This window comes from Anabrus simplex, chromosome X (genome assembly GCF_040414725.1).
Source record: "Anabrus simplex isolate iqAnaSimp1 chromosome X, ASM4041472v1, whole genome shotgun sequence".
NCBI classification, from domain to species: Eukaryota; Metazoa; Arthropoda; class Insecta; order Orthoptera; family Tettigoniidae; genus Anabrus; species Anabrus simplex.
In genome coordinates, this window is record NC_090279.1 from 217,436,012 (window position 1) to 217,460,154 (window position 24,143).

A 24,143-nucleotide genomic window follows, 5' to 3' on the forward strand; every position below is an offset into this window, starting at 1 on the left:
CATTTTCAGACCATTCATAGCAGGGACTGGCTGCATAAAGATTGGCATTACTAGCATCGCTCATACCTCAGTCACTTTCATATTGTCAAAGCCAAGGATAAGACAGAGACAGATCAACAAAAGTAACAAAATTGCTCTAGCCTATACCAGAAGACATAGTGCACTGTAAATACTAGGTCCTGCCAGCAAAGGCATTCCAGTCTGAGGGCAACACAATATTTTGAGTTTTATTTCCGCTCCAGAAATAACACATAAAAATTTAATAATTTGGTGGTATTTTTAAAATCTCGAACAAGGGGACAGGGAGGTGAATGTAATGCAGATGATGTTATGGTGTGGGGAGCAAGCGGAGAGGAAGTACAACTCGACATGTTGAGTGAAATTATTGGAAATTATGGAATGAAAATCAGTGTGGGAAAGAGTAAGACAGTGGTGTTGACTAAAGGAGAAGGGGAAGGAATTTTAAAATAAAGGGACAAAACCTTGAAATTGTGGAGAGCTTCAAGTACTTGGGAAGCAAAATGATGCAGGTGCAAGGCTGAAACCTGGTGTGGAGGACAATGAAGTGTCCCACACTGATTTAGCGAAGACATGGACACTGACAAAAAAATCCCTTCAGGCAAGCAACTCAATGTGGAAAACATCCTAGGATATGAGCCACGAATTCTAGGTAAATAAAATTTAATAAAGTATGACAATCATTATCAATGTACCACTCCAGTCGCCCGGGTGTGGTTTACAAGCCTCCTCCACTCCTTTCCGTCCTTCCACTTTTCCTGCTCCATTATTTCCACCACATCCAATCCAGCTTCTCTAATGTCCTTCCAGATCTGATCCATCTACCTTCTTCTCGGTCTTCCAAATGGTCTCTTTCTCTTAACTTCTCTTTCCAATTCCCTTCTTGCCACCTGTTTCTTTCCCATTCTCATTCTTGCTTTCTGTACCAACGGTTCTATACTTAGCTCTTCTCTGATTTTAATATTTTGAATTCTATCTCTTCTTGTCTTCTTGGATCTTACTATCTTGTCTATTAGTTACGAGCGTTTCTAGTCCGTATGTTACAATTGGTATGAAATACTGTTTATATAATGTTAATTTCGTTCTCTTGGGTACTTTGTCATCCAACAAAAGCTCTTTGACTTGATGATAAAATGTTGTACCTTTACTTAGTCTGTTATTAATTTCAGGGTTTATTCCATTACTTCCATTAATAATGCTACATTGCTAATTGTTCTACATTCTCTAATCGTTCTCCATCCATATTCACTTGGCTTCTCTTTTCCACAGCGCATGACTACAGTTTTCTTTTTACGAATTACCATCCCAAACTCCTTCAGATTTTCATTTCAAATGTTCAAATGTTCAGTCTCCTTTGTACTTCCTTTTCTCCCTTTCTCCAAATCACCACATCATTTGCAAATACCAGATCATTCACTTCATCACTACTGATACTCATGCTGTCCACAAGACATCTCGTAACCTGCAGGCCTTTGGGCTGAGCAGCGGTCACGTGGTAGACCAGGGCCATTCAGGGCTGTAGTGCTATGGGGTTAGTTTTTATTTATTTTTTTTATGATAGGAAAGACAAGAAAGGACAGAGTAAGAAATGAGGACCTCAGGAAGGCAATCAGGGTGGAAAAGCTTTACAACAGAATGGAGAAGGACAAACTAGATGGTTTGGACATATTAAAAGGAAGGAAGGGGGGAAGGAGGCTGAAGCAGATGATGGAGACATCGTTAGGTGTAGTGAGGGCAAGAGGGAGACCCGGTGTAAGGTGGTTGAAAACAGTCAAGAGTAGACAGGGTACCAATAAAAGAACTGCAGGGTTTTGAAGTTAATTATTTTAATGACATCAAACATTAAGGATGATGTGTTATACATGGTTTGAAAGATATTGTCAAGTTCCTTGTACAGATTAGTGCACTTCAATTTATGTCCCAATTGTGGCATGGCCTACATCCAAACGATAATCGGCCTCTTGCCATGTCCTCGCCAACATGTCTGGGGTGATGGTTGCCAGGGAAGGGTTGATCATAGCGGGCAAGCGGCATTAGTTAAGTCAGATTAGATCATAACAAGTAAATCTGTATATCAAAATGTTTTATGCGATGTGAGCGCTGCGGAGCGTTGACCGAGCAGCGGTCTGACCATGTCAGTGCAGTGGAGTGCATTAGCAACTTCACAACATTTCATTTTACAAGTTGCTTTACGTCGCACCAATACAGATAGGTCTTATGGAGACGATGGGACAGGAAAGGGCTAGGAGTGGGGAGGAAGCAGCCATGGCCTTAATTAAGGTACAGCCCCAGCATTTCCTTGGCTGCAAGGGCGTCTGTTCCCCATGCAAGGGGTGGCCTGAATAATTGCTGGCAGTAGCTCTAAAATGCTTTTGAGAGTGGCGACCCATTGTAACAATAGCCTAATATGGGTGATGGTAATTGTAGCGGGAGGTACACCTCAAACTCGTGCATTTAAATGAAGCGCCTCGAGGAACGCTATCACATAAAAATTGAAACAACTAGTGCAAGAAGTTGGGACGTCGTTCAACAGATGTCACTACTAAAGTGATAAGAGTAATGTGTTATTTTAAGGTTTCCAAAACTGACTGACTGGATTTTTTTTTTAAATCACAGTTTGCAACAACTATTTCAAGAAGTTTGGACTTTTCTCCATTGACTTTCCTTGTTTTTGATACTTTAAAGTTTGCAACACTTCTTACTCATCCCGCCAGCTTTGGAGTCTGGCCAATCAGAAATTTTGTGTATTTATTTTTCAGCCAATCAAACGCTTCTTGTACCTTATTTTATCTACCAATAAAGTGAGAGGGTGTGTCTGGTTTTAGTCCAGAGCCTTCTCGAATCTTCCTCTCGGGTATAAAAGCTCACGCTTTTTCGAGTTAACTTGTCTTATTGATCGTTGCGTTACTGAGTGTGTGTGTGTGTTTTAGAGAGGAGGTGGGGGCCTCATTCTTCGGCAGGCAGAACATCAGTTAAGGTAAGGACCACCATATTTCTATCTTATTAGCTGACTTGAGGGGAATGTTCCAATATTTAACTATGTAACAGTCAATTTCCTAAAATGTAGACTTTCTTCCTTCTCATGTAAAAGTTTAAGCAAGTCATAAGTACTTAAACTGAAAACCGGGGATAGAGTGGAACAACATGTTCAATAACATTGAGATGAAGGTGAACAAAAGAAAGAGTGTAGAAATGATCATCAAAAGGAAAAGAACAAACGCAAACCTCTTTTTAGAAGTAATCAAATTGGACTCAGTTTCTCACTTCAAGTACCTTGGAAGCACAAACTCCAAGGACAAGAATGTCAAGCAGGAAATCTTCAGCAGGACACAACCTTTGCAGTCAAGTCAGAAATCTACTCTGGGAATGGTAAATACCTCAAAAAGCAAAAACAACCCTCTACCATACCTACTTCATGCCAATTGCATGTACTCTACTAAACGAGGCTACAGCACAATTCAGGCGACAGAAATGAGATTCATTAGAACTATGAATCTAACTACTCAAAAGAACAAAATCAGCAATGTACTTCAGTTTCTGTTTCTCACCATAAGAACATATCATCAGCAAATACCAGGGCATTTGGTAGGCTTTATGATCTTGTCCATTACTAAGAGTGGCAATAGTGAATTTCAAGTAAAAATAACATTTTATTAAAAGAAAATATTCATCATCGTCAGCTCCTGCCGGGTTGGTTCTTCCTACATTTTGTCCCAGTTCAGGTTTCTTCTTCTTGCACTCCTCTTTACTCCACCTTGTTGTTCTAGATCTCACTCTCTTTCGCTCGAACTTCATCTCCATCATCGTTTTGGTATTCTTTTCTCCTCCATTCTCTTCACATGTCCGAACCATCTTAGTTTGTTCCCTCATTTAGGTTTTGTGTTTCAAACCAAGCAGCTGGAATTGATCAGATTTCTGGGGATATACTAAAGACAATGGGTTGGGATAAAGTACCATATCTGAAATACTTATTTGATTATTGTTTGCATGAAGGAGCTATACCAAATGAATGGAGAGTTGCTATAGTAGCCTCCTATGTATAAAGGAGAGGGCGATAGACATAGAGCTGAAAATTACAGGCCAGTAAGTTTGACGTACACTGCATGTAAGTTTTGGGAAGGTATTCTTTCTGATTATATAAGACATGTTTGCAAAATTAATAACTGGTTCGATAGAAGGCAGTTAGGGTTTAGGAAAGGTTATTCCACTGAAGCTCAACTTGTCGAATTCCAGCAAGATATAGGCTAGCAGATATCCTGGATTCAGGAGGTCAAATGAACTCTATCGTGATTGACCTGTCTAAGGCATTTGATAGGGTGGATCATGGGAGACTACTGGCAAAAATGAGTGCAATTTGACTAGATAAAAGAGTGAGTGAATGGGCTGCTATGTTACTAGAAAATAGAACTCAGAGAATTAGAGTAGGCGAAGCTTTATCTGTCCTTGTAATAATTAAGAGGGGAATTCCTCAAGGCAGTATTATTGGACCTGCGTTTTCTTATATATATATATATATATATATCAATGATACGTGTAAAGAAGTGAAAATAGAGCTAAGGCTTTTTGAGGATGATGTTATTCTGTATAAAGTAATAAATAAGTTACAAGATTGTGAGCAACTGCAAAATGACCTCGATAATATTGTGAGATGGACAGTAGGCCATGGTATGATGATAAACAGGGTTAAAAGTCAGGTTGTGAGTTTCACAAACAGGAAAAGTCCTGTCTGTTTTAATTGCTGCGTTGATGGAGTGGAAGTTCCTTTTGGGGATCATTCTAAGTATCTAGGTGTTAATATAAGGAAAGATCTTCATTGGGGTAATCACATGAATGGGATTGTAAATAAAGGGTACAGATCTCTGCACATGGTTATGAGGGTGTTTAGGGGTTGTAGTAAAGATGTAACGGAGAGGGCATATAAGTCTCTGGTAAGACCCCAACTAGAGTATGGTTCCAGTGTATGGGACCTTCACCAGGATTACTTGATTCAAGAACTGGAAAAAAATCCAAAGAAAAGCAGCTCGATTTGTCCTGGACGATTTCCGACAAAAGAGTAGCGTTACAAAATGTTGCAAATTTTGGGCTGGGAAGACTTGGGAGAAAGGAGACGAGCTGCTCGACTAAGTGGTATGTTTAGATAAGAAAAGTGTTTTTCCACCAATCAATACACAATTTATTTTAAATAGATTAAACTAGTACCGGTTTCGGCTCTGTCAATACGGAAAATGAAATTTATAAATAATAATAATAAAAAATAATAAATAAGTGGTATGTTACACGTTATAATTCTCATGTTAGGTCCGTATTGAAATGTACGTAAATACAAGGTATTAGTTACAAGCAATTATACTTCTAATCAATTACTTCCCAATTCTGGAGAAAACAAGTGAATTTTTTACCTGGCTCCTTTCTGATTTGTCCAGCCCTGGTGAAGACCCTGTATTTATTGATTACTGCTGATATAGAGTGCTCTCTACTGGAGCCCACCTCCTGTCTTACCAAATCTTCTGGTTGTCTGCTTTGTGTGGTATTAGGTTTTTGAAGTGTTAAGGACCTGACAATTCTCCACCTTTCACAGCCATGGCAATTGTCTGGTTGAAAGCCATCTTTTGAATGCAATTATATGGCTTTCATTTAGTACATGATCTGATGGAGTATAATTTGGAGAAGCAGCTTGGTGGTGTAGGTCGCCTGCAGTGCACTGCCTTGACTTCTTTATATTATAATTGAAATTCTTCAGGGTTAGGTTCATGGTATTATTGGTTTTATTGTCCACTAAGCTTTCTAAAGAGATCACGGGTCTGGAAATGTCCCATCAGCATTTGAAAATACTCAAATACACCACTCTTGTGTTGGTACACTTACCGGTATATAAAAGAACTACTGGGATGAGGTCCTGGCACTGCACCATTTCTGAAAACTGTAAAACCAGTAAACAAAGACAAGTGGAAGTGTTGGAGTTAGTTCTTGTCTCACTTTGCTGAGAGGAGCTTTTCAGTGTCTTTATCCTTGAATATGTTCCTATCTGTATTTTATGTATATTCACTCATTTGCTGAGTGTTTAAAACCTGATGCATCACAACAACGTGCGTCTGCACCTACTGTCGTATTGCTACTAAGGGTCAGACCTGATATTGTTTTTGCAGCATGTCTATATAATAACATGCTCTGATTGACTGCTCATCATTGGGCCAAAACTACGCGACATAAAGAAATTACATTTTGGGGATACATTTATATTACAGTCCAGGTGCTCACTAACAGAGGATTTTCGAATATTCCAAAGCTAAGAGAGTGAAGAGGGGGGGTAATTTTTAAATTGAGTACATCTCAAAAACTTAACAGTTTAAAGACGTGAAAATTGGTATTTGGAATCTCCTCTAAATTAAAGAAACACATTTTTTTTTTTGTTTTGACGTGAACAGTACATGTAACTTCCTTAAAAATAGACACATATTTTTTTTATTTTTGGAAAATCCAGTTGTCGAGGTGGGGGTGAAAAGAAATGAAAAATGGGGTGAATTTTTAAAATGAATACATTTTAAAAACTAACATGTTACAGAAGTAAGAACTGGTATTTGGAATCTCCTGTAAAAATAAAGAGACACACATTTTTTGTTTTTGATTTGAGAGAGGACTGTTTCTCACATGACAGTTCTATGTCGCATGTTCCAGAGTTAGCTCTACCAGTAGCCTGGTCATCTTAGCTCCAAAACGCAGCACCACAAGCGTGGTTTTACAACGAGGCACTGCGGTAAATGAAACTCAATTTTTCAGTGAGTTTTTGTACTTCAAGAGATTTTCAGATAATGTCTTAGTGCAGTACGGAGGAAAGATTACTTTTATCAAATTACAAAATCCACGCGAGCAGAGTCGTGGGTAACAGCTAGTCATATAATATGGGTTGACAGGCGAACTTGGATTGCTCTTCAACTTGAGAATACAGAGAGATGCAAGTGCAGTGGGGTCTCCACCAATGGGTCATTTCCTCTCGAATATGTAATGAGGTCTGACCTTGACCTGATGAGGCTCCCCTGCAGACTGACCCATCATTGATTAATTCATCTGTTAGGATCTCAATCATACCGCGAGGGAGCGAGACCACTTAGTTTAGGACGTGAGAATTAAAGTTCTATTTTAGAGCATGTAAATACACACGTAATGGAACGGGAATAAACAAGGCAGTCCTCCCTCGTTCCTTCAAGTGGCCTCCCAGGTGATTCTTTAAAACAAGGACCCCTTGGCAGCAGATGAGATAAATCTTTCTCGGTAAACGTAAGACTGTATGTTACCGAGGGTGATAAACAGGTTGGCAGGAAAAACTATATTGGCTGGTCAGTATCTGTGGAATGAGCAGCAAATGCAGTTCCTTCTCCGGCATACTAAGCCACGTTAACCCGACGTGTTAGACACGCATTGCGCCACATCTGCATTATCGTTCCGTCTCGGGAGTTTCTTTCGAACTATGTCCGAGGTCTCTTCACAGCCATCTAGATAAGGCTTCTTTCTTTCATGTATCTATCGATACATTTTAATGATTTTTCGCCAAGTTATCGATGTATAAAATTCATTGACTATTTCGCTCGTGTACTTTTCTCGCAATGGTGTCGGTAAACAAGGATAATTTTTCTAGTGATGCTATACAAGGCATGTTAAATGAGTCTTTTTTAGTGATTATGAGGATAGTAGTTACAATTTTAGCGATGATTCTGATGAAGTGATGTTGATATTGCCGAATTAGACCGCAATGAGGCTGAAATGATACAGAAGAGACTGTTGTTTCCGACAGTATTCGTGCTAGATGTGTTAGCGTACTTTTTACAGGGATGACATAGATAAATACGTAAGAAATAAACATTTTTTAAGGTCTTTTCACCCCAAGGTTTAGCTCTAAATGTTGTGCAACCAGTAAAGTCTTCCAAACGTTTTTCACTTGAACTCGTCCAGCAGAGTGTAACGGAAACAAATCACTATACTTAGTGTTACATAAGATCCCGAGGAATGTTGTTAACATTTCTATCTAGGGTAAGGGAATTGATTCCAGTTAATGAAAAATGAGATGTATGTTACCTTAGCTCTCTTCATGTTGATGGGAATAGTACAGAAACTAAATTTTAGATCTTACCTCTCAAAAAATTGTACTATTGTCAGGCCTTTATTCGATTCACATATTTAGACAAACTAGAATCCGTATGCAAATTACATCACTTCAACGACACTGAGACTAAACACACTATGTATGGTGGACCAAAAAACTATTCCCAATATAATCACAACTGGTTGGAAATTAACAGAGACAAGGTATCATAAAACAGTTTGGTGCACAGATATGCCAGCCTTTAAATGCTCAGTGAAAGCTCTTCCTGCATCCAGTGAAGGCTAGAGTTTTAAGTGCTCCCGCTCAGAAGGGTTAATGTTTTAAAATATGTCAACGTTTCAACTACTCATCACTAGTCCTTGACAAGGTGGAATGATACAGATCAGTGGATGCCCATACTCCCTCTGATAGTGGTTTCTCCATGACCTGCACAATTTGACAGATTGCAGCCGTTTGGCCAAGACTGCTAATTTGATGATGATGATGATGATAATGATGCTTGTTTAAAGGGGCCTAACATTTAGGTCATCAACACCCAATGGTACAAAAAGGGCCAAAATGTAATGACAACTAAAAAATTCATCCACTGACCAGAATTCAAAACGTGATGGTGAAGAATGAATGGATGAATATGAATTTCAAATAATCCGTGGATCCAACTCACAATACTGAAAGTTAAAAACAATTCCAAAATCGATCTACTGACAAGAATTAAAAAAGACGACGATGAACAATGATTATGAACTTAAGATAATCAGTGGATCCGACCCGCAATGCTCCACCTTCCCAGAAACTATCTTAAAACAATAGTATTACTGACCAAGGCACTGCTTCTAAAGCACAATCCTGAATCGATCATGCTCGTCGTCTAAAGGGGTCCAAAATTCTGGTCAACAGCCCCTCATCGCTAGTGAAGTAGAACTGTGGTATTTCTCACATTGCGTAGACTCACAGTGTTCCACACATTATGGTACTACTCACAAGTATTGTACATCGCACAGCCAACGCAAACCCATGGTGTTCGTCACATAGGTGTACTGATCACAGGGACTCGTACTATCCCATGTTATTCCTCACAGAGTGGGTACTAATCACAGGCAACGCCCAGACCCGTGGTGTTCCGCGTATTGTGGTACTAATCGCAGGTACTGTAAACCCACAGTCAAGCTGTGGTAATTGTAGTCCCTCTTATTTACTTGCATAACTATAGAGTCTGCCCCGAATCACCACTATGTGGCGCATGCGAAGTGACTGTACTTTGTTTAATACTTAAGTTTCCACTAGAAGCGCTGAGCAAAGTAGAATAGTACTGCTGGCAACTGTTGGCTAGATATAGCTATGTTTTTGAAATGCAGACAGTATGCTATAGATAAAGCCTCTCGAAGGGAGTGAGGCCCCAGAGAGACCACGGTTCTCTTGACAGAGATTGCCCTAGATGTGTAAAAATACGTTACAACTCCTAAATGATGTTATTTTCTTGTCGTGTGGACAGTATGCGCCGTGGCTATACATAAAGCCTCTCGAAGGGAGTGTGGCCCCAAAAAGACCACAGTTCTCTTGACAGAGATTGCCCTGGATGTGCAAAAATACATTATAACTACTAAATTACCTTTCTTTCTTGCCACAAGCCCCGACATTACAGGAGGAATTGAGGAAGTAACCAGTCTTACCATAAATACTGTCACAACTTTTGAGGCTGGCTGTACTTCCGCCCGAATGAGGGAGCGGCTACAAAACCGGTACCGTGAGGCTTGAGTCATTTGTTGGTTGAGCTGCAGAAGTGTACAGTTGTCAGCTTGAAGTTTTCAAGACGGAATGGGGGGAGTATGAGAATCGTGTGGCCGTGATAGTGTTACACAAGGTAGGGCAATCACCAGGGGAGATTTTAAAAACCCTCCAGAAGCTGAAAATTAGTAAGAAATTTGTTTACCGCACTATAAATCGATTTGTTGAGGTTGGAACTGTGAGAGATCGACCGCGGCAAGGAAGACCTCGCACAGTACGAACGCCAGAACTCATCAAAGCAGTGGCGGCTCGTGTGCGACGAAATCCGGTAAGGAGACAGTCAGTGATGGCTCGTGAGTTACAGATCTCGCACGTCAAGCATTGACCTGCGACTCCATGCTTACAAACGACGCAAAGGACATCTCCTGACAAATGAACTGAAGCGCCAGAGGCTCCTAAAATCAAAGCGCTTACTTAAGCGTTATGCGGCTAATGGTCATCGTCGAATCCTGTTTACGGATGAAAAGATTTTCAGTGTTGAGGAGACTTTCAACGCCCAAAACGACAGGGTATATGCCCATTCCTCTAGAGAAGTTGGTGAAAAGGCTCCAAGGATCCAGAGGAGTCATCATCCCTCATCAGTTATGGTGTGGTGGGGTGCGAGCTTCGAGGGCGCAACGGAGCTCCATTTCTGTGAAAAGGGAGTCAAAACTTCAGCTAAAGTGTACCAGGAGACAGTGCTTGAGGGACTGGTCAAGAATCTCAACAACACCCTCTTCCATGGACGGAACTGGAGCTTCCAGCAGGACTCAGCCCCAGCGCACAAGGCACGGGCAACCCAGCAGTGGTTGGAGGCAAATGTTCCTGATTTCATTTCCGCTTCAGATTGGCCGTCTGCAAGTCCAGATTTAAACCCTTTCGACTACAAATTGTGGTCCAAGCTTCAGGAAATGGCTTGCAACAAAGGACATTCCAATATTGAAAACTTAAAGCAGTCTCTTCGGAAGGCAGTTGCAGAATTTCCAGTTGATGTGTTGTGTAATGCCATTGATGAGTGGCGACAAAGACTTAAGGTCTGTGTGCGTGCAAATGGTGGCCATTTTGAATAGTTATTTGTGGTTATGGTTCATAATGCATCTATGTAACACTTGTTATTAGGATATTAAAATATCTCTAAACATTTTGTGTCAATTTACTTAAACGTTTGGGACAGTATTTATGGTAAGATTACGTATAAGGTTATCGTCCAATGCCATGACACTTTCAAACTTCACGGGCTCTTTAGCTTTTTATCTTCAGCAGAGGTTGATAACAAAATCTCTATCTCTTCACAGGTAGCAATGATGTCTGAATCTTCGATATCTCGGCCAATGCCCGTCATCCTTGGCAAAAGCAATGCATAATGGTGCCTAGAGAACTACTTTAGGTTATAAAAGTAAATATACTTCTAGGGGCGGGTGGGTTGGACCCTGGCAGGCACAATGAACACATCTCTCCTCCAGAATAATTTCTAAGTAAGAGTAACAGCATTGAAACGAACGTGTTATAATCCTTGCGGGGCGGGCTCTGTATTTTTACCTATTTACTGCTGAAATAGTTGTCATGTTTTATTATCTCCACAGCTTCACAGTAGAGATTACTGGCGAATGGTAGCCTGAACCATGGTTTGCTCAAATTTAATTTCATGATTGAGGAAAGAGAGACCATGCAGGCTGGTGTTAACGTTTGGTTTGTGGTTCCAATATAAACCTTCCTGCATAAAAAGGGAATATGGCACATGCCTCGCTGCAGTGAGGCTTTGTGCAAAGAAAAGTGAAGGGAAATATCATCGAGGAAGTGGAAAAACCGAAAGTGATATGTGATTATAATCAGTATATGGGTGGTGTAGACAAACATGACCATTACACATCTACATATTCATTCACACGGAAATCGGTCAAATGGTGGCGAAAGATGTTTTTCTAGCTGCTGGAAGTGTGTGTGGTGAATAGTTTTCTGTTATTCAATGAACAAAGAATCAAAGAAGGGAAAGTCAAAATCAGCCACAAGCAGTACAGGAAGAACCTCATCAAACAGCTGGTGACTGATGTGAGAAATACTGCTTCACGAAAACGTGGTCGTCCGTCAACTGCAGATTGTGAACAACGCCTCATTTCATCTTTGCAAGTGAAAACAGCAATTCTAAAGATTGTGTTCTGATAGGAAAGTGAAGTGTGTTCTACTGCAACATGTGTACACACAAACCTGGCTTACACCCTGGAAAAGGTTTCCAGATGTATCATACAAAGCCATTGTATTGTCTTGCTCGTGTATGTTATTGCTACCCTTCCTAACTAGTAAGAAATGTACAAAAAGTGAACATTTTTAATATAACTTTTGTGATAAACACTCTGCAAGCTTTTATTTTTATGACTGTTGACCTTGATGTTTTTGTTCCAAAAAGTACGTTGATCTATGCCGAAAAGTGTATTCAGTGATGATGACTGACTGTGTTCTTATTCTATGTTAACAGGGCATTAGTTGAATTTGATAATTTTATTGTACTTTCTTTTAATGATAACGATAGTAATAATAATAATAATAATAATAATAATAATAATAATAATAATAATAATAATGTAAAATAATTTGTTTCAATTGTACATATTGCACCTATTTGCCCCACTTTAGCTTCTTGTAAATGTTTATAGGCCTAAACACATCAATTAAGAGCAGCTGCTATCTCTAAAATCATGAAAGATGAATATAGGTCATATAAGATAGAAATTCACATTTTAAATACGAGTAGTAGAGACAACAGAGAGATTTTTAATTCGAGGGGTAAGGGTTAATTAGTCTGTATCATTGTCATTTTGCCAAGGGATACTGAAACATTGATATGACCTAATATCCCAGATAGAGATCAAACCTTGCATGTGACATCGGCCGTTAAACCCAGTATCAACTTATTTCTGCTTCTCATCTACGTCAGGGAGAGTCTTGATAGGGATATTTTCTAAAGAATAAACTGAAATTCAGAATATAGGAATATTATAGTATAAAATTCAAAGTCATTTATTTCTGAAAGAAAATGTTTGGTGACTAGTGTATTACAATGACTGAGTTCACTTGTTAAAATCACAACCTCTCGCCATAGGCCTGAGCGCTTAGTCGGCTTTCTGCTTTGGCTGCCGAGATAATTTCTTCCTCAGCCACAAAGAAATGTTCTTGAGGGACATGAGCACGGGGATCATGACGGGCAAGAACAGCGGAATGTAAACAGCGTACCTGGAACAGACATTCATAGCATTTTAATCTATACTGACCACGTCAAAATTCAATAGATGTGTTTTATTTTTTGTTAAACTATTATAGAAATAAATAGCATATTTGTAACAGCAGGAATAACTGAATGGGTGAGATTCAAAAGAAAAAGATTCTACTCACAGTAGTTTTCGGTAAACTTAAAAAAATTGTTTTACTACAAAACTATCACTCAGATTGAAAAACGTAGCATTACATATTTGTTAGTGTGTATATGAGTCACCATCGGAAACAATGTAAACCACGCATATGATCGGTAGAGGGTCAATCATTGCGAGAAATAACATTTAAAAAATAATTTGATATTTTGCACTGTTGTAATGTTATCGACTGCTGAAGTTAGCCAATGAGATCACTTTGCGAGGCACATGGAACCTGGACCTAGGATTGAGCTGTGTTAGTGTTTGGTGCTCATTTATTAAACCTATCTTAAGTCGCGTACAGATTTAGCAACAATGCCTCTCATTGGCTAACTTCAGCAGTCGATAACAACACTGCAAAATATCAAATTATTTTATCCAAATTGCTTACTACCGCAGCCCCGAGACGGCCATTCACTGCCTTGTGTCGCAGTGGGACAAGTGCCTCAACAGTGCTGGGCAAAATTTTTTAAATAACAGTACAGGCATTCATTTTATAGCCTATGGCCCACTTTTTTTTGAATGGCCCTTACATTTTTCCTGCTACGTGTACTAAACCAGTATTAGGTGTAGGCAGGTGCTACAGAAGAACTCACTTCTGATCGTCGGGAAAGTAGAGGAGCGCGAGCAGGGACGGATCGGTGAAGGCTGCCTCGGCCGAGAGGAACGCCTTGCGAGACTCGACGAAGGCTTTGGTCAGCTCCCCTTCCTGCAGCAAGCGAGCCCCACGTTCAACGGCTGCCACAGCAGAGTAGATGGAGTCCCCCACGTCGTCGTTGATCACGATGTTGCTAATTTCACCCAGGAGTTGGGCCAGCGACTGAGAACAAACAGAAAGCAACGATGCATAAAATTAAAAAATTCTCTTTATATATTTAATTTTCTTTCTGCCACTGCAGATTGCCATATGACAAAGAATACCATTTTTAGTTAAAAAAATCAAGTTATAATAAAATTTCTATGCTAAAATGCTTGATAAATCTACATTCGCTGTACTCCTAGTTATTAATAACTAGCATGTGCTCATGGCTTCGCCCCCATTTATTAATTCGAGCGTATTAGATCTGATTAAACCACAAAAGTTGCTTGCTCATGATGCTAAAAACTTCATTCTTGAAGCAAAAATTGCTCTTTCACACAGCCATGAGTGATCGGTAAAATGCTGTTCCAAAGTAGGTTAAAAATTTCAGATCTCTACGTCCTGGAGAATTGGCTGGGCATCACACGTGTACACACAGACAAACAATTCCAGATATCCTGCACAGAATGAAAATAGCTTCCTATGGCATGGACTTAAACTGGCATCTTGGCTGATATATGTATTACTTTTTTTTTCTTTCTTTTTTTTTTTTTTACAAAATTGGCTTTACGGTGCACCGACACAGGTAAGTTTTATGGCGACGATGGCTGTGGCTTTAAGGTACAACCCCAACATTTGCCTGGTGTGAAAATGGTAAACGATGAAAAAGCATCTTGAGGGCTGCCCACAGTGGAGTTCGAACCCACTGTCTCCCGAATGTAAGCTCACAGATGCGCGGCCAGATCCCTTGGTTTACTATTCCTTGTTTATCTATCTTATGTATTATATGTTTCCTCTGAATAAAATATAAGATTGAGTTAGTTGAAAGAAAATACGGTTGAAGTTTTATTTTTTGGTATAGTGAAATCCTCCTATTTCCAAACATTTCAGTGAACGAAGTGAATATCAAATAAGTAAGAAATAAGTACATTTTTTTTATAACTGGCTTTACATCGCACCGACACAGATAGATCTGATGAAAAATAAGTAAATAAATAAATTATTAAGATGATTGAAAGTAATATAAACAATATTAATGAAAACAGGTCTTTACCTGTATCACTGAACAATAAGCCTATGTTAAAAATTTCACATCTCTGCGTGTCGTAGATTTGGATGGGCATTGCACACACATAGACAAACACTTCCTTTTATTATTATAGATTAACAATACTGATCTTTTCAGTGCAAGAACAGCCACTTCTTGACTTAATTGCTTCGAAATTGAAAATAATTTGCACAAATTCAGAAATGTCTTTGGAACAGTTCTACAGCTGCCGATCATTAAGCCAGAGACTTTTGTCATGATCGTAAGGATTTGGCAGGCTGAGGACCTGGGTTCAGATTTTTCTTTCGGGAGCTATTATTAACCAATAACAAGATCAATTTTACCACACACACACTACCCTTCACCTGTATTATCTCAAATAGACACACACTGTACAATCACAAAATATACAATTAAGAATCTTGAAATCTTTGCACAATTATAGCTCTTGGTTAGATAGTCTCTCTCTTAAGTCCTTGACTATACCGTTTAATTACACTCTGCAATACAATAAGATCAAACATGGCAAAACTTGGTATTTACTTATCTCATGACTGAAGGCTTTTTCTTCCATCTGCGTCGGTCTTCTTTCTTGACTTTCTTCTCCGCACCCGTGAAGCCATAGTCATCCAGAGTGACAACGTTTAGTAGAAGCAGATGTGTAACTCAACGCCCACGAACTCAGTCGTCAATCAGAATAGCATATCTTTCAACAGTTCTGACTACAAGGTTATGGGGAATATTTGCAGCGAAGGCAGACATACCTGGTTTTCCTTGAACAACCGTGAAGGTGGCACTTCTATCCTTTCTCAGCTTATAGGTAGCCTTCACTTTCAACCATTTTTTGGTTTCTGGTGGCATCTGTGAAGCAGGTCTTCCTGTCTTGAGTTGATGATTGCTTTCCATGTAAATGACAGAAGTAGTTACTGAGGACTTGAATGCTAACAGATCCAGCTCCTCACAATGTGAGTTCATTCTAGAGAGGATCCAACAGTTTACAATGGTCGCATTCAGTAGATAATGGAAAACTCTGAAGTACTCCGTTTTGTGCCTTATGGTGTGCCGATATAGACCTATGAGCGAGTCCATTAGATGTACGCCACCCATATGGGAATTGTAAATGCTGATGGAATATGGTCGTGGAATTTAAGTGATTGCGCACAGTTTTCGACACCATCTCTTAGCAACACCTACAGGTTCTGCTCCAGCAAATGTAGATGCTACATGTAAAAATGAATTATCATGCTAGCAGGTTATTGTGATGTTGGACTGCGACGTAACAGAGTACAACCCTCTCAGTTCCTTCTTCATGGTTTTCACAGACCGCAGCTTGAGATCAGCACCACAAAGCCTGTTAGCTCTGATAGTCCTGGAAGCATAAATGCCATCTTCAAGAAGTTTCTAGAGAAGATTAATCGACGTAAACAGATTATCAAAAGCTTATGGCTTTTGAACTTCATGGTCTTCACGCAGTCTAAGAACATCATCGCCAACTGCTCCAAATTCAGAATGACCTTGACCATTTTGAACTTTACCTTGATAGATCTCAAAGCTATGGATGTATCCTGAGGAACTGATTAAGACCCAAATTTTGAAGCCCCATTTTTAGGGGAAGACTCTGTCACAGCTGAGATGCTGAAAAGTGGTGGAGAAATCGCAATAACAATTTTAAGGCGAGAAATGGAAAAGATATGGGAAATGGAGGTAATCCCTGAAGATTGGAAAAATGCTATCATTCATCCTCTACACAAAAAAGGTGATAGAGCAGATCCTAACAACTACCGCGGCATTTCCATCACATCTGTAACTTATAAGACACTCTCTAAAGCACTACAGAGGAGACTTGTGGAACAAGTGGATCATCAACTAGGCGAGTATCAAGCGGGATTTAGGAAGGGAAGATCGTGCGTTGATCAAATCTGGAGTCTGAAACGTGTACTAGAGAATCATCTCTCAAAGGATCTGGTAGTCATTTTTGTAGACTTTAAAAAGGCGTATGATTCAGTCGACAGGGAAGTGCTATTCAATATATTAGTGGAATTTGGAATTGACGCCAAAACAACAGCAATTATTAAGCAGACTTTAACTGGGACACATTCGAAAGTTAAGTTCATGGGAGAGAACTCCAAGCAGTTTGAAATTAAAACAGGAGTCAGGCAGGGTGATGGATTGTCTCCAATTCTTTTCAACTGTGTGTTGGAGAAGATTATCCGGGAGTGGGAAAAAGAACTGGACAGAAAAGGATTACTTAACCAAGTATACATTGGAGGGTCAAAAAGTGGTGTCATGATTAATTGCCTTGCCTTTGCTGATGACGTTGCGCTGCTATCTAGGAATACTGACACAGCAATAGAACAGCTGAATGTACTAAAACTACAAGCAGAAAAAGCAGGACTACAGATTTCTTTCGAAAAAACTAAATATATAACAAAAATCAAAACAGCTCCTCGGTACCTGAAGACAGAACACGGTAAAATAGAAAGAGTTGATAGCTTTAAGTATTTGGGTGAAATAGTGCAATTGAAAACAAATGAAAGAGAAGCAAACAACACCAGACGGGAGAAAATGGCTGCGGCTTTTCGTACGACATATCCTATATACAAGAAGAAAACCATCTCCAGACGAGCTAAACTAAGGCACTACAACACAGTGATTAAAGCGGAATGTCTGTACGCTAGTGAATGCCTCCAAAAAACAGGAAAAGCGGGACTGAGAGAAGCTGAGAAATTTGAAAGAAAGATCCTTCGCAAAATAATGGGTCCAAAGATTGTGGATGGACAGTATAGGCTGCGAGGAAGGGAAGAACTTTACCGAGACAATGAAAGGCTAACTGAATCCATGAGAAAACGGAGACTTAAATTCTATGGGCATTTATTTAGAATGGATGAGAAGAGACTAACGAAAAGGATTTTCACAATACTAGACAGCAGACCTAAAGTGTCGGACAAATGGTTCAGGGAGGTAAGAAAGGATCTGACAGGTGGGACTAAATTCGGAAGACATCTCAAACCGAACAAAGTTTAGGTCAGTGATCGACAGATTTCAGGGATTCCATGACGAACCAAAACTTAACCGTGGGTGGACGGACGAAAGAAGACAGGCTGCCAGAGAGAGGATGCTGAAGTTCTGGGCTGAGGAAGGCTTCCAGAAACACGTAATTGTTATCTAACGTGGTCTCTAATGCCCGTAAACGAATATATATATATATATATTGTTTCAGCTTTGATCGGCCTCATCAACTGATGAAAATTCTTCTGGCTGGGAAGAACATCTAAAGATGTGCTTGAAATGGTCAATCATAGGACGTAAATGTATAAGCCGATCAATGATGTCTGCTGGAATGTTCTTATTGTCAATGAAGTGCAAATACTTCTGTATCATGCAAAAGCAATTGTATATCATATTGTCAGGTATTACTGACAGAGCACAGAGTATATTGTGACATTTGTTGTGAAGACTACATTTTCTACAGACGGCCCTGTTTCTTCATCCATTTTGTTCTAAATGCATAGAAATGAGAATATATGACAAATGTGCCATGAAACATCAGTAGTCTGTCTTGGTTTGTATAAAAAATTCCACCAAAACACTACAATATGGTATAGTTCTAATTGAGGTTATGACAGTGAACCATAACCTCTCGTGCATTTAGACCTCATATGAGGCCCCTATATTATTACACAAAATAATGGTAATAAATAGCATGTACAATAAAAATACTAATACCATAGGAAAGAGCATGCTTTTCTGCTATATAAAGCATTTTTACTTATCAGTTGCATATATTTGTAAAGGACGTATCAATTTCAATAATTTAGTCTCCATATGAAACACACAAATAACAAGAGTGCCACAACAGTCTACAACTTCGCAGCTGCTAGGAAGTGCTGTTATCTCATATAGTTGTAACTAATATCACACCTCACATGAGGTCTAAAGTGAAGAACAGCGTCATAATTTTCCACAAATTCATAACAATATTAAATGAACGGAGCACTAAACGAAACATAATTTTGGGACCTCATATGAGGCTTGTGCGCACGAGAGGGTTAAACACTTATAATTTTTCACCTAATAGAATTATCACTCAAACATTTGAAGCACTATAACTTCTTGCTACCGTTACATGATCATATTAACTCTAAATCGATACTCAATATCCTTGGTCTCAGAGGTCGCGGATTCGAGACTTGCTCGAGTCCGTTTGCTCAGTAATGAGACATGAAAGGGGGCGCGTGGCAACACTTTCTCCAATGTGCATTTTGTGAACCCTGTTTAAGCTCGGCTGGGAGTCAGCTGAAGACGACTCACAACGCTCACAGAACTAACCTGTAAAGTAAGTTTGGCCGATGTCAGCTGCTCCAGAGTACGCACCCTGTACAGCGAGTCCAGCTCCCACTGTCTGATGCCTGAACTGCTCAGAGGGAGCACCTCCACCTTCGGAATATCTTCCTGAAACAAACATGCACTCAGCTGTACTTTCTCTCCAATAACACAAGTGATTGTTACTGTAATGCAGAATTCAACATTGATGTGGAATAAGCAGCAGAACAGAATGCGGAAGTGTTTTCTATCACAGAGTCGAGCAAAGATACACCAACAAAAGCTAAAAGTACATAGAAGATGATGTATTATGTACTCCTAAGATTTATCATCACCACCCAACTTCTCTCTTTTTTTTTTTTTTTTTTTTTCCAATTTGCTTTACGTTGCACCGACACAGATAGGTCTTATGGCGACGATGGGACAGGAACGGACTAGGAATGGGAAGGAAGCGGCCGTGGCCTTAACTAAGGTACAGCCCCACCATTTGTCTGGTGTGAAAATGGGAAACCAGGGAAAATCATCTTCAGGGCTGCCGACAGTGGGGCTTGAACCCACTATCCCCTGATTACTGGACGCACTTAAGCGACTGCTGCTATCGAGCTCGGTCCACCCAACTTCTGTGGTATAGAAGTGCCCTCATAAAAGCCTATGAAACATGGCTGAAAGCTCAGGTTTTTTTTTTGCTAAAGACTTGCCAATACAGTATATATAAGTGGCTTTAATCCAGAAATAATAATATTTATTTAATAAATTCTCTTCTATGCCTGATTTTGTCCAGACGTTAGGAGAAAATGTTCCAAAGGTGATCCTCCATGTTAATAAATCACATCTGGAGCAACTTCACTTACAGCTAAGGTAGTGAAGTATGAAAAAGACATGTGCAGACCATTTGCTGATGGGCTATCAACCAACCTCTCTCCTGTGCTACAACAACAACAACTACTTTCAACTGACAGTTCATTAAAATTCCAGTTTTCACAATTACAAACAGCTGAACTCACAAGAAAACTCATTCTCCCACTTCAGGTATTTGAAATCAAAGTTAAAAAATAAGCTTGAAGTTGAATGTGAAACATTTCTGAGCTAACTGTTTGTGTTTGATGTCACTACGTGTTGCTTTTAAATATTTGGAGTAAAATATAAGTTTGTAGTTCATTTACCGTTTGCTTTATTTGAAAATTCAAGAGGGGATTTGTGAAATTTGAATTCTTTTCAATAGTTCTCTGGACTGGAAAGTTTGGCAAACACCACAGTTTATCAAAACTACAGGAGACAGCTGCCGCCAAGCTGCTCGACCTTGTTTTTCATCCCACGCAGTGCAGACACGGTTTCTCGAGGTGTACTCGTCAAGTCTGCAGTATGAAAAGGTCTCGTACACACCGATTATTCCCACAAATGACCGACAGATGCAGGCATGGATGAGCTGCATACAATTGTATATATCTTCGCTTTGTTATCTTCCTCATCATCTTCTTGCCCATGTGGTTAGAGTCACGCAGTTGTCAGCTTGCATTCCACAGACAGTAGGTTTGAACACCACTGTCCGCAGCTCCAACGATGGTTCTCCGTGTTTACCTGTTTTTACACCAAGCAAATGCTCAGGCTGTACCATGGTCGCTTCCTTCCCACTCCTAGCCCCTTCCTATCCCATCATCACCATACACCTATCTGTGTTGGTATAATGTTAAAAAAACAACCTTCTGGCTCCTTTGCCACATAAGGACTTGCCCTGTAATGAAATGTTTATTTGTACAAGCAATAGAACATTACCATCTCCGAAATGCCCAGAAGCTGCCTGAGCTGTGCCAGGAAGACGCCCATGACGGCAATCGAGTCCACCTCCATGGGCTTGGGGTCGGGAACAGTTCGGTTGAGGCAGAGCGTGACAGGCGGGTTGTGGATGACGATCCCGCCCCAGCGCGGGGACAGGAAGGCGTCCACTCCCCCTCGCACGCGCAAGCCCTGCCGCCGGTAGATGTGCAGTGGGGCCTTGTCGCACGGAGGGACGTACACCACGAAGTTCAAGCAGGGGTTACGTGACACGTGCGAGGCTAAAAAGAGCAAGAGCTTAAGATACAATCATGACAGAATACTGTACTCCTTTGTCGTAACATAACTTACAAGACAATATGATATTTTCAATCAATCAAGGAATGAATGAATCAATCAATCACTACTGATCTGCATTTAGGGCAGTCGCCCAGGTGGCAGATTCCCTATCTGTTGTTTACCTAGCCTTCTTAAATGATTGCGAAGAAATTGGAAATTTATTGAACATCTCCCTTGGTAAGTTATTCCAATTCCTAACTCTCCTTCTTATAAATGGATATTTGCCCCAATTTGTCATCTTGAATAATAATGAAATTAAACTCTTATAAGGTATCGAGGGCAAGACCAGAAAGGATAGAATTAGAAATGAAGAGATAATGAAAAGGACAGGAATCTTGAAACTTCAAGACAGGATGGAAACAACAAAACTAAAGCGGTATGGGCATATGATGAGAATGGGAGAAGAGAGAGTACCAAAACAAGTTTTTTCAGAGAAGTTAACAGGAAAGAGACCACGAGGAAGACCCCGAAAGAGATGGACAGATTCAGTGTGGGAGAGCATAGCGAAGTGGGGAGGAAACCAGATGTACTTAAAAAAGGAGAAGAGTGGTGGAGAGATAGGCAGCGATGGAATTCCAACTTTATCATCATATTGTGATCTTTCCTACTTTTAAACACAGCACTCAAACTTATCTATCTACTAATGTCATTCCACTGCCACCTCTCCGCTGACAGCTCAGAACATACCGCTTAAAAGCATATCAGATGTAAGGCTTTTCAGGCGTTTGCTCTATTAACCAGCGTTTTGTCTTAGGTCTGACACTAGACTCGTCAAGAGTGGGATGTGTCAGACCCTACCCACCGACGCTGGGTGTATGCAGGTGAACTTATCAGAAGCTTATATAAGCTTCTATATCTAATTCCCTCCATGGGAATTTAGAATTTTCCATTTGGGATTGCTAGGCGGGCAATAATTCCACTGTGGAGATTTATCTCCCATATGCAGTTATCAGACTGTGCCTCTTATATAGGGTTTCTGATAAGCTTACCTGCATACACCCAGCGTCGGTGGGTAGGGTCTGATACATCCCACTCTGACGAGTCTAGTGTCAGACCTAAGACGAAACGCTGGTTAATAGAGCAAAACGCCTGAAAAGCCTTACATCTGATATGTTTTTGACATGCTTTATTGGTGAAAAATATCTAATTCCCTCCATGGGAATTTAGAATTTTCCACATGCCGCTTGGTCGAGCAGCTCGTCTCCTTTCTCCAAAGTCTTCCCAGCCCAAACTTTGCAACATTTTTTCAATGCAACTCTTTTGTCAGAAGTCACCCAGAACAAATCGAGCTGCTTTTCTTAGGATTTTTTCCAGTTCCCGAATCAAGTAATCCTGATGAGGGTCCCATACACTGAAACCATACTCTAATTAATTGTGGTCTTACCAGAGACTTACATGCTCTCTCCTTTACATCCTTACTACAACCTCTAAACTCCCTCATAACCATGTGCAGAGATCTGTACCCTTTATGTACAATCATATTTATATGATTACTCCAATGAAGATCTTTCCTTTTTTTAACACCTAGGTACTTATGATGATTCCCATAAGGAATTTCCACTCTATCAATGCAGTAATTAAAACAGAGGGGACTTTTCCTATTTGTGAAACTCACATCACAATGTGTTTGCGTTTTTGTTTTTTCAAACATTTGGGTTAAAATATAAGTTTGTAACAAATTTACAGTCTGCTTTATTTGAAAACTTAACTTAAAACTTCTCAAGGGATGAGGAAACATTATCTTCACTATCTCAGTTTGCTTATGATTCACCATATGCTAGGCTGTGTCACGTATAACTTCACTTCAAGACAAAGAAGTTGGCCCTTTGGGGTGAAAGATTACAGCCTTGTGTAACTACTCTGAATTAATTTTATAGAACCCGCTGAAGCATGCCTGACCAACTTCTCTAGGGCTGGATTGAAGCCAACTCCTTGTCTGACACCAAGGGATGCAGGCAATAATATGGTATCTTTACAGAGCGATTTTACAACGTGCGTTCCATAAGTAATGCGACCAATTTTTTTCTGACGCAACTGTACACCGCAGCGTGTTCTAACCTGCTGGGCTAGGTGGAGGGGGGTGTTAGCTTCAAACGCTCTCATTCGGCAGCGAGCTGCCGGTGAGTCAGGATGTGTGTTTCTGTCAAGCCCGTTTTGAGTTCATGTAACACGGCACAATGGATCGTTCTGTAGAACAACGGTACGCTATCAAATTTTGCGTTAAACTTGGAAAGTCCGCCACCAAAACGTTTCCATTACTTCAGCAGGCCTTTGGGACTGATTGCTTGTCCAAATCACAAGTTTTCCGATGGCACAAGTCGTTCATGGAGGGCTGAGAGGAGATCACCGACGAACCTCGCAGTGGACGGCCATCAACCTCACGAGTTAACGAAAATGCGACGCGTGTGCACGATTGTTTGAACTCTGACAGACGGCTGAGCCTTCAATTGATAGCACAAACTCTAAACATGGCAAAAACAACCGTTTTCCGCATTGTGACCGAAGATTTGAACATGAGAAAAGTGTGTGCCAAACTGGTCCCCAAATGTTGACCGACAAACAAAAGGACATGCGAGT

At 40.1% G+C, this 24,143-nt stretch overlaps 1 protein-coding gene across 1 annotated transcript in view; it reads right to left on the minus strand.

Annotated features, from left to right (window-relative positions):
* Positions 1-12,871: 12,871 nt before the first annotated feature.
* Positions 12,872-24,143, minus strand: part of PIG-S (phosphatidylinositol glycan anchor biosynthesis class S) — a 52,327-nt gene continuing 41,055 nt past the window's right edge. The window contains exons 6-9 of the mRNA XM_067159052.2: positions 21,228-21,508; positions 19,461-19,583; positions 13,881-14,104; positions 12,872-13,108 (exon numbers count right to left, since the gene is read on the minus strand). Coding sequence (XP_067015153.2) covers positions 12,988-13,108; positions 13,881-14,104; positions 19,461-19,583; positions 21,228-21,508 — 749 coding nt within the window. The 3' untranslated portion in view covers positions 12,872-12,987. The remainder of the gene's footprint in view (positions 13,109-13,880; positions 14,105-19,460; positions 19,584-21,227; positions 21,509-24,143) is intronic.